The 12,015-nt window shown below is 48.5% G+C and overlaps 1 protein-coding gene across 1 annotated transcript in view; it reads right to left on the bottom strand.

Annotated features, from left to right (window-relative positions):
* Positions 1 to 12,015, bottom strand: part of MYO10 (myosin X) — a 207,524-nt gene that overhangs the window by 108,513 nt on the left and 86,996 nt on the right. The window contains exon 4 of the mRNA XM_030332238.1: positions 3,270 to 3,457. Within this exon, the coding sequence (XP_030188098.1) occupies positions 3,270 to 3,457 (188 nt within the window). The remainder of the gene's footprint in view (positions 1 to 3,269; positions 3,458 to 12,015) is intronic.

The following is a 12,015-nucleotide window of genomic DNA, read 5'->3' as shown; positions in this document are numbered from 1 at the left end:
GATGTCTGAAGTCCTAATTCCAAACAGGCCTACTTTCTGATTTTAAGGGATCGCATGAGAAAAGGTTTTCAAAGTAGTAAAACACATTGTATCCACCAGGGGGCAGGTCACGCCTGAGGAAATCTACACAGGGCTACATACAGTAACCTGCAATTTGTATTTTTATACTCAATTTTCTGTAAATTCCCACAGCCCCCATCCCCATTAAAAAAAAAAAAACTGGAGAGATTAAATAAGACACATTTTAATGAGAACTCTATTCTTAAAGACTCCATTTCCTGAGTTAATTTAGATAAATACAGTTACTCCGTTCACATCAGTATTTCACAATGAGAGCTTTCTAGCCGGGATCCACTCACCCTCTACCTCCCCCCTTATTTTAAATACCACAGTCTTGGGCGTGAAAATGCCAACCGCTTTCCGTTTTATTACACACACACACACACACACACACACACACACACACGCATGCACACACGCACACATGCACAATGATCTCATTTGATTTTTCACTTTCTTCCTAAGCTACTCTGTCGAGCAAGTAAGTGACAGACAAGGGATCCTCTCATTTTTTTCCAACACAAGTGGGTAACACAGGCCATTATCAGTGGCAAACAGTTAGGTACCTGAGTGTGGAAAACCATTCAATCTTCTTAAAATAGATGTTTTCTTTCTTTCTGTTCATCTTATTAAATTATTTTCTGCAGGCTGAAATGGTGATCTTAAAGTCTAAGTTCTGAGCCTTGCTGAAGTCATCTGGAAGAGGCTTCAAACAATGTGCTTGCAGTCACAGGGCAAGTTCCTTTACTGGCAATGGGACCCTTGAAAGCCCCCCTCCCTTTTTAAAAAAAAATACATTGAATAGTGTCATTCCTTTTTTTAAAAAAATTTTTCTTTAACATTTTATTTATTCTTGAGACAGGGAGAGACAGAGCATGAACAGGGGAGGATCAGAGAGAGGGAGACACAGAATCTGAAACAGGCTTCAGGCTCTGAGCTGTCAGCACAGGGCCCGACGCGGGGCTCAAACCCACGGACCGCGAGATCGTGACCTGAGCTGAAGTCAGCCGCTTAACCGACTGAGCCACCCAGGCACCCCGAATAGCGTCATTTCGATTAGCCGCAAGTCATAACGATTCATATTTGCTCCCCTAACTAAATGGGTAGCCCCTCTACCCAAGTTACTTGCACCGCCCAGGACGTGAGCACCATAAAAGTGATAAAGCCAAGAGAGTGTATCTGCCCGGATGCTTCCCTCCCCTATAAGAGGCAGAGAGTGAGGTCGAACGAGGAAGAGGAAGGCAACGTTCTGCTGTTCTAGTGGCATAAATTCTGACCTGTTACAAAAAGCAAGGACCCGTGCACAAAGCCAATGGGTGAAAACGGTCAGAAGAATACAATCCCTCAAGCAGTTTTCTGCGTGTGGCGCCCGCAAATACCACAGAACAGCCACACGCACCAAAGGGCCGTCGGAAGGTTTCAGTGAGTTGATGCCTGAAAAGTTCCTGCCCGGCGTCCACCTCACAGCCAGCCTTCAAACCCCGTGAGCACATTCATCCCCAAACACACACCGCGTGGGACACTGTGTCTCCCAAACGTCCTCGGCTGGGGGCCCCCCGGTTCCCTTCCCCGTGCCCCTTCGCTCCCCCTTTCCTCCCTACAGGAGCAAGGACGGCTTCCCCGACAGGTGAGCCGGGGGCGGGGGGAGAGGGGGGAGGGCTGGTCAGGGAACTGGCTTCCCGCAGTGATCATGATCGTGGCCACCGCCGACCTGCCCTGTATCCGGATCAGGGGGTTCCGTCTAATCTGGGGCTGCGGTGTTAGCCAACCCCACTGGCTGCAAGTCTAAAGGTAACATATGGCTCCCCATCGGTCTCACTCCCATGGAATCAGAAATCCGGAGGGGGAAAGGAGGGTCTCATTGAACATCTCCTCCAAATCCAAACGGCCTTGCCCTTCCCGCTTGAAATAACAGACTTCTTTAGCCACAAGTTGGGACTAGAAAGTCACCAAAAACAGAAGCCACTATCTTTCACACCAGCCGCTGTGGTACACCACAGGTTCTCAGTGACGGCCGTGCCCCGTGAATGCAGCCCTGGAAGCAGGAAAGAATCCAGGCTTCGGTAACTGCACGGAAACCTCACTGGCTGGGAGGCTCAGCACATCTACTGCGAATATCGTCCCGGAGTGTAATAAGGAATAGAAACATCCAATTGGATGTCCCTAGAGTTGAAGTGATGAGGCCAATCTGAATTAGTTAGTAAAAATTAAGAAATACCTGTCTTAATGTGTATTTTTGAGAGAGAGAGAGAGAGAGAGAGAGAGAGAGAGAGCGCGCGCGAAAGAGAGCACACGCGCAGGGGAGGGGCAGAGAGAGAGACAGGGACACAGAATCCGAAGCAGGCTCCAGGCTCCGAGCTGTTGGCACAGAGCCCGACACGGGGCTCGAACTCACGAACCGTGAGACCATGACCTGAGCTGAAGTCAGACGCTTAACCGACTGAGCTACCCAGGCGCCTCAAGAAATATGTTTAAGGAAATGTACTCTGTTGCTTTTTGAGACAGTTCCTAGTGATCGGTTGTGACAGTGGGTCTTTTGGTAGTTTAAGAAATGAGTACAACTTGGCTGAAACAGAGATGTCCAGACCCTATTCCGTTGCCAGAAAAAGGGAAATAAACACGTCCTTCCATCATTCCCTCAGCACACACACGGCAAGCGCCTTTTCTGTCGCGAATTCAAAGGTACACTTCAGGAACACCCAGTGCAAAATCATTAAAGTTCTTCAATTTGGGCAATGCTGTGCAACCTTATCAAATCAGACAAAGAAAGATCTCTTGCTCAAATATACATTCTCACTCTAGCATACCTGTCACTTTTTAAATTTGAAAGAATTACGCGTTTTCTTAAATGTATAAAAGGACCATGCCACAATGGAATAAAGCAAAGAATGATTAAGGCAAGTAGTGAAAAAAAAAAAAAAGAAAGAAAGAAAAAGAAAAAGAAGGGAGTAATTCTTCTGAGGCCCAGAGTGAACAACTTTGGTACATCTTGCTTTTTTGTTTCTAAGTGAGCTTGGGTCTTTTGAAGGCCGTAGGGATCAAGCCACTCAAAAGAGAAAACTCCACCGGAGAAACTGAGGCACCTAGTAGACCTGTTTCTCGTGAACGTTCTGAGCAGGTTTCGTGCTCTGGGGGCCGGCGGAGGCACCAGCTCTCCGGGGGGTCCCCTTTCCGTCCCTCCGCCGCCGGCCTCACGGGGGACGGGTTACCTGATGAGGACACACTGGTTGTCGTGGCGCTTCCACAGGCAGCGGTAGCACTCGTTGGCGACGGCGAAGACGTGGGGGGGCAGCTCCCCCAGGTGGCATTTGCTGTAGCGCTCCATGGTGGCACGCTCATACAGGCCAGCGATGGTCTTGTAGGGGTTCACGGAGGCAATGATGGAGCCGATGTAGGTCTGCAAGCACACGGGAGGGGGAGACAGAGGAACGCCAGGTTATACGGGGCGCTGGGGGGCCGGGGGGTGCGCGCTGGGCAGAGACAGAAGAGCCTGGATGCGGCTCCGTGCTGGTCCACACTCGGAAGGGGAGGGCGGCCACAACTCCCCAAAGCCCCCCGTCCTGGGCTTTCCCCGAAGCCACCTGAGGGTCCGTGAAGGGGAAAGACGGGGTTCCCCTCCGCACGCGTTTCCTAGACGCCTCTGGGATAAAACCTTGGCATCCTGTACAGACAAAGGGAGCCATTTCAAAGAGGACTCACAGTGAAAGGCAAACCGGAGGCCCAAACCCCTGCTCCCCTGTCCCAGGCACAGAGGACTGTCCACTCCCATCTTCTTTCCCGTTGGGTGCCTATCAGGAAACAGCGGGGTTAAAGAACTAGAGAGACGCCGAGGGGCTGGGGGAGAGGGGAATGGAGAGTTACTGTTGAATGGGCGCAGAGTTTCTGTTTGAGATAGTAAGAAGATTCTAGAGACAGACAGAGGTTATAGTCACACAGCATTGCAAATGCATTTAAAGCACCGAATTATTCACTTAAAAACAGTCGACATGGGGGTGCCTGGGTGGCTCAGTCGGTTAAGCGTTCGACTTTGGCTCAGGTCACGATCTCACGGTTCGTGGGTTCAAGCCCCGCGTCGGGCTCTGTGCTGACAGCTCGGAGCCTGGAGCCTGCTTCGGATTCTGTGTCTCCCTCTCTCTCTGCCCCTCCCCTGTTTGCGCTCTGTCTCTCTGTCTCTCTCTCAAAAATAAACATTAAAAAAAATTTTTTTTAAAAAGACTTTTTTTAAAAGTCAAAATGGTAAATTGTATGTCATGCATATTTAACCATACCTTTTTAAAATGTTTATTTAGAGAGAGCGAGCGAGCATATGCGTGCATGAGTTGGGGGTGCAGAGAGAGAGGGAGAGAGAGAATCCCAAGCAGGCTCCGTGCTGTCAGCACAGAGCCCGACGCGGAGCTCGATCACACGAACCGCGAGACCACGTCCTGGGCCAAGATCAAGGGTGGGTCACTTAACTGACCGAGCCACCCAGGGACCCCTTAACCGTAACTTTTAAAAACCAAGAACGTTTTGAAAATACTGGTGTTGAATAAGTGATCTGGGACTTAGATGCCGGACAATCTTAACCCTTCTAGAACAAAACCCAAGCTAGAAATGAATCAAGCTCTTCAGAGCAGCAAAGCCGAGGCCACGATCATTAAAATGGGAGGCCTGCTGCCTCCTCCAGGTGCACAAAACCGTCCGCTTGTACTCCCGCCAGAAACGCTAACGGAGTGCGGTTGTCGGGCTTCCCGGCCCAGACACGGCTGAAGCAGCAGACAGAGGGGTAGAAGCAGACCCCAGTCACCACCACTACCTTTTACGGAGCACGGGCCCTGTGCCAAGTGCTTCGTGGAGCCTTCGGGGCTGCACGGGAGCCTCCAAAATTCCTGCGGTGAAGCCTTGACCCCTAACACCTCGGAAGGGGACCGCACTTGGAGCGAAGGCCTCTGAAGAGATGATGAAACTGAAGCGAAGCTGTTAGGGCAGGTCCTATCCAACGGGACTGACATCCTTTCAGGAGGAAAGCTGCGTGCTCAAAGAAACACCAGATGTGTGTGCACAGACAAAGACCGTGTGAGGACCCAGAAGGCAGCCGTCTGCAAGCCGAGGAAGGAGCCCTCGGGAGAAGCCAGCCCTGCCAACACCTTGACCTAGGACCTCCAGCCCCCAGAACAGTGAGAAGATCAGTGTCCGTTTAAGCCGCCCCCTCAGTGATACTTTGTTGGGACCTCTGGAGCCGACCACCACACGGGGCCCCTGTAACACTCACCAGAGCCCAAAGAGCTCCGCAGCATTACTACTCCCATTTTTCAGATGCGGAAACTGAGGCACGGGGAAACGATGGCACGTTCGCCTATGCAGTCAGTACGCGGTAGAAAGCAAACCAATTTACAGAAACGTCTTATATCCCCTGGCAGGGCACGGCAGTGCAGCAAGGAAAGGAAAAGCAAGCGACACTAGACAGAAGGTGCGACCCTCCCGAGAGCGTCTGTACCACACGTGACGCTGCAGCATTTAGCCATCATCCACTTTCAGAGCGCCTGCCACGAGCACGCAGCACGGTATCATATGCTCCGCGGAACTGTTTCCAAACGTAAGGAGGTTTCCGATATGTTTCGGAAACATTTTGAACCAAAAAAGGTTAAAAAACATAAAAGAATTATTACCATATGACCAACTCCTAGATATAGACCCCAAAGAATTAAAAACAGGCTCTCCGACAAATAATAGCATTTTTCGCACTTACCTAACAGTGGAAACCACCCGAGTGCCAACGATCAGAGGGGCCGGTACACGAGAGAAGGTACGTCCATACAACGGACTATTATTCAGCCACACAAAGGAATAAAGTACTGACACGTGTTACAATGGAGAACATCGCAAATACCACACTAAGTTAAAGAAGTCAGACCTGAAAGTTCACATATCCAGAAGAACAATGGGGAACACGGAAAACATTACACCAAGTTGGAGAAGTCAGACCTGAAAGTTCACGTATCCAGAAGAGGTAAATCCATAAAGACAGACGATTGGTGGTAGTTACTATGGGCAGGGGGAGGAGGCCAGAAGTAGGGGGTGACCGCTTAGTGGGTCTAAGGTTCCGTTCAGGGTGATGAAAATATTTTAGAACTAGACAGGGAGGCTGGCTGTACAAGAACTGTGGGTGTACGAAATACCACCGAATCGTATACTCTAAAGTGGTTCCTTTTCAGTTATGACAATTTCACCTCAATTAACAGAGAAGACATAGCACTTAATGGGTGAATGTTCAGGTCTTTGGAAACCTCAACTCTCTAGAAAGCCCATCTTCCCCTGTCAGAGCACTGTGGGCAAGACTTGGCCATACAGACGGGACTGCTTTCTCCTCTGCGGAAGGAAAGTCTCATAAACATATTTTTTATGCTTATTTTGAGAGACAGCGTGTGAGCGTGCAAGCACGGGGTGGGGGGAGAGAGGAGAGAGAGAGAGACAGACAGACAGAAAGAGACAGAGAGAGAGAGAGAGAATCCCAAGCAGGCTCCGAGCTGTCAGCACAGAGCCCGACTTGGGGCTCGAACTCACAAACCGTGAGATCATGCCCGGATCCAAAACCAAGAGACGGTCAACTGAGTGAGCCACCCGGGTGCCCAAGCCTCCTACTTCTAAAGGACAACAGAGAACGACTCGGTTCTCTGGAGGATGCCATATGTCTTCCGTCAATGCTCTGACCACAGGCACTGGTGCCTTCCTTCATGTCAACTGTTTGCAGAGGTAAAGCGGGCAGGCAGACGGTGTCGAGGCTCTGGGTGTCTTAGCCCCTTCCACTACGTTGTCTAAAATGTCAGAGCTGTTTCTACCTTTTGGTAGCGGAATGATGATTTTTAAGCATATTTTTTAAAGTTCGTTTATTTTGAAGTACTTTCTACACCCAATGTGGGGCTCAAACTCATGACCCCCAGATCAAGAGTCACATGCTCTTCCGACTGAGCCAGCCAGGTGCCCTGACTACTCTGCATCTGGAAATCTCAAAACTTCATTTTTCTGTGAGATATGTTCTTACTTTGTTCCTCCGTTGGCAGAAATCAAGACACTAACGGCTTCCCTCTTAAAACAGCTCAGCAGGCACACACTGCAATACTCTTTCTCAGTTACAGGTAAAATATAAAAGCCACACAGTATCAAACTGCACATTAAATTAATATTAGGATATTAACCCGTTAACAACACACTTTTTAAAGAATGATCCGGGGGCGCCTGGGTGGCTCAGTCGGTTAAGCGGCCGACTTCGGCTCAGGTCGTGATCTCGCGGTCCGTGACTTCGAGCCCCGCGTCGGGCTCTGTGCTGACAGCTCGGAGCCTGGAGCCTGTTTCAGATTCTGTGTCTCCCTCTCTCTGCCCCTTCCCCGTTCATGCCCTGTCTCTCTCTGTCTCAAAATCAATAAACGTTTAAAAAAAAAAAAAAAAAGAATGATACGCCCTGGGGCGCCTGACTGTTACTCTTGAGCTCAGGATTCTGAGTTCAAGCCCCATGGTGGGTGTAGAGCCTACCTAAAAACAGAAATAACACAAAAACAAATTGAAAAATGATATGCCCAGCCCACGTCTTGAAAATTTTGCACACCCTGCTTGTGTTTGAACGATTGTTAGAAAATTTTAAGGTGAGTCTTTTCTTTTTACATTTATTTACTTTGAGAGAGCAGGGTCGGGGAGAAGAGAGAAAGGGGAGAGAGAGAATCTCTTGGTCAGCACAGAGCCTGACGCGGGGCTCGAACTCACGAACTGTGTGTGAGATCGTGACTGAGCCGAAATCAACAGTCGGAGGCTCAACTGACTGAGCCGCCCAGGCGTCCCTCCACGAGCCTTTCTTGAAGAAAGTATCGATTTACTCATTCAGGGTATCATAACCTTTTTTACAAACGCTTTACTTTGAAAGTGATCCTCTTGGTCACAATCTCGTAGGCCCGCTGTCCCCTCCTGGTTGGGCCACCCCAATGGTCATGCAGTATCACTTAAGAGATCACTCATCCCGGAAGTGTGGATGACACGGTTTTTGTACGGGGGCAGGGAATCCAAGGGCATTAGAAGCTTGTTAGCAGCAGATCAAGTTGGAACATTCCAAATGGTCTTAGGCCTGCTTTTAAGTAACTCGCATTGCAGTCTGTAAAGTGTTTCAGAACAGTGTGGTTGGTAGCTAAGACATCCCCATCCCCCAACCCGCAGCGATTCTAGAGGGGAAGGGAAGCCAGGCACTCTGAACAAGCATTTGTGCAACAGAAAAGCGGTCTGCAGAACTGGCAAATACTCCATCGGTGGTCACGCACGGCGGACCCACTAATGCATCATGACATCCTCCCCACCGAGCACAATCACTGCCACACAGCTGCAGCACACTTTTCCCGAAACAATATTGATCTCCGTGTCTGATTTTCACAGCAAGATGCGGAAACACGTCCCTCGTCTTTCAATCTAGTGAACTGCCATCGAGAAAACTGGTCCTGGGGCACCTGGGTGGCTCGGCTGGTTAAGTGTCCAACTCTTGGTTTCAGCTCGGGTCATGATCTCACGGTTCGTGGGTTCAAGCCTCGCATCGGGCTCCATGCTGGCAGCGTGGATGGAGCCTGCTTGGGATATTCTCTCTCTCTCTCTCTCTCTCTCTCTCTCTCTCCTCCCACCTCGCCCACTGCTTGCTCACTTTCTCAAAATAAATAAGTAAACTTTATTTAAAAAAAAGAAAGAAAAAGAAAATGTGGTTCTTTATTACACATTCTTGAGAAATTAGAAGTTCCACATAAATATTACAAAAAATAGACTTTCATCCCTTTACACAAGAATGCCTGATTTTTTCCATGTTGATGGAATACTTCTGGAAGCCTATATAGCACGTGCCTTTGTGTTCCCAAGCCCAGGTAAGTGAACCTAATTTACTCTTTTAAGGATTTTTGGCCTTTTTCCGTCTCTCAGCCTATGAAAACGATGCCCGCACCGAATGAGGCAGACACAGTCTTACGTGTCTAACTAACCCCGCCCCGGATCGGAGCTCCCGACTACTTCTCCCACTGCGGCCTCTCGACCTTGCCACGCGCCCCACGTAGCACCAGTTGAGGGTGGCTCCAAATCTCAAGGGCATCTCCTTCCGAAACTGCTGTTCATCCGGTTCCTCCACGAGAGGAGAGGCTGAAGGTGCTGGGAGGGTCTGCGCTCTTTGCAGACAGATCGTTTTGCTGTACAGGCGATGGAAGCCACCAAGCCAGGCTTTTATTTTACTCTGCACGGCACACACCACACACTGCGGGAAATGAGACACACATTCAAAACGATGTGCATTTCGACCGCTGAAACCTTTCACCATCCAAGTAAGTGAGGAGCCCCTTGGCAGCTACGTGTCCTTAACTATGTGACAATGCTTCACACCCCATGCACACATCTGTATCATTAAACCAGATGAAGAGTTGAATTCCTCTGTCCCCACAATGTTCAGGACCCTTCTTGATGGGCGCAGAGAGAGCACTTAAGGCTAACATTGCTGCATCCGATTTCAAAAGATCAAGCATCTGTTGGCATATGGCTATATTCCAACAGGACTCTAAGAATGCAGGCGCTCCTGTTGGGCCCCTTCCACTTTGTGGTTGAGGCTTCCAGCATATAAAACACATAATCTACGAGGAAGAGGAGGGGAGGGGAGGGGAGGGGAGGGGAGGGGAGGGGAGGGGAAGGGAGGGGAGGGGAGGGGAGGGGAGGGGAGAAAGAAAGAAAGAAAGAAAGAAAGAAAGAAAGAAAGAAAGAAAGAAAGAAAGAAAGAAAATCCCTACAGTTTAGACCATGTTAAATAATCTAAACAAAGAGAGCTAAGCTACACACATTTATAACAGGTCTTGAATGTCTTCCAGATTTTCCTTAAATGCATGTTCTCCAAGCACTTTCTTGTTCTCTTTGCTGTACTCCTGAGGGAAGAATGGGTTTTCAAACTTTGCATTCTACAGAGCATATAAGAAATACTACCCAGTAGCTAAAAGGTGTCAGCAACCCAAGCATCCACCAATGGATGAATGGATAAGCAAACCGTGATACACACATACACTGGAGTATTATGCAGCCTTCAAAAAGGAAGGAAATTTCTGACACACACAACATGGACGTTCCGCTAAGTGAAATAAATCAGTCACCAAAGGACGACTATCGTGGGATTCCACTGAAACGAGGTACCTAGAGTAGTCAACTTCATAGAAACAGAAAGGAGAGAGGCAGTTGCCGTGGGCTGAGGAGTGGGGAATGTGGAAGTTAATGGGAACAGAGTTCCAGTTTTCGAAGTTGCAAGCATTCTAAAAGATTCAAAACAATGTGCAAATACTTAACGCTACTGAAGTATACACTTTCAAATGGTCAGGATGACAAAGTTTTATGTGTATTTGATGGCAACTAAACATTTTAAAAATTAAAAAGATACGAGAATTTTGGTGCTGATAGAATACGTTAATCTCTTTTTTATAGTATCAGGGAGCGATCTGAAAACAAGCACAGAATTAAGGGTAATAACAAGAGGCATATGTGCCTTCCAATTTCAACCCAAGTTGAGAAAAATATTCTGGTGACAAATTACAGACCGTTTAGTAAGGGAGAGAATGAAAGGCACGCAGGTTTCCAGGGGTGACATAATCTGATTCGAGTTCAGATATTAATAACTACACAGGTTGTGGCTGAAAGTACATTCAACAGGTGGGAATCCCACATACCAACATTGATAGCAAACAGCCAGACTGAATTTGAGCCTAAACTCAATAATTTAACAGGGCACCTGGCTGGCTCAGTTGGTTAAGCATCGGACTCTTGATCTCAGCTCAGGTCTTGTTCTCAGAGTCTTGAGTTCAAGACCTACATTGGGCTCCACGCTGGGTGTGGAGACTACTTAAAACAAACCAACAAAAAATTCCATCTGAAATCTCTATTGCCCATCTCTCCCCATGTACTGTTTTGAAATCTCTTTACAAAAAACAAACAAACAAACAAGGAAAGAATATGTAAAATGTGTCTGGTTGTTATACACTGAGAATTCAATTTTTTAATTTTTTTTAGGACAACAGGAAATCTTACTTCATTTAGAGTTCAAAATGCCTCCCTAATATAAGTGCCTCCATTTGGCATCAGGGGTTAATCAGGCTCTTCCAACATGAATGCACAAGTTTTATATTTCACCTTCTCACTAATGGCCTAAGTCACTTCTTAAAAGGCTTGTCAACAGATTTTAAATGACAATTAAGCCCACATGTTTCCAACACAACTTTATCTGACATTTCGTAATTGTGGGGCAAAGACAATCCTACCCAGAGACACATCTCCGCAGCCCTCATCTGCTCCAACGTAACCTTGAGATGTGGGCAGGCCAGAGGCCACTGTTCTGCCTCCTCTGACAGATGAGGGAAAGGTAAGTGCTGCCCCTGTAGTCACAGGGCCAGCGGATGAAATCGAGGACAGGACCCCGGGTTCCCGGCGTCCCACACTGTGGGCCTGCGGTGGCCCGCATCACCACTCACCCACGTCCGGATGGGAATTATCCCAGACTCTGTCCAGCTCATCACCCGTGACCAATGCCTCCACATTTATTTGCCCCACTTTCCATGAACCCTAGAACCTATCTCCTTCCTTCCTTCCCTTCCATCCCCCGCCCTGGCCTCATTTGCTTAGATGTCACAAATGTCCCATTCCTCACTGATTTCCCACCGTGGTCTGGCACGTCCAATCCAAGCTCCAAGCTTGACACGTGAATTGCTGAACAGGACAAGTCTCCTCCTTAGAAAACCCTTCTTCACCAAATCCCACCATCTCTGGGGGTCACCCGCTGGGATATTTAAGAAGACAGTCTGAGCCGCTCCCAAAAGGTGAGAGAACAGCTTGAGTCCTAACGAATTATTCTCATGACAGTTGTGGAATTTGGGGGGAAGGGAGGGGGCTCCAGCTACTTAGTGAGTTTTCACCGTTCGCACCCACGTTTGACCCTCC

Source organism: Lynx canadensis, chromosome A1 (genome assembly GCF_007474595.2).
Source record: "Lynx canadensis isolate LIC74 chromosome A1, mLynCan4.pri.v2, whole genome shotgun sequence".
In the NCBI taxonomy this organism is placed as follows: domain Eukaryota; kingdom Metazoa; phylum Chordata; class Mammalia; order Carnivora; family Felidae; genus Lynx; species Lynx canadensis.
This window is presented reverse-complemented; position numbering and strand designations above follow the sequence as displayed.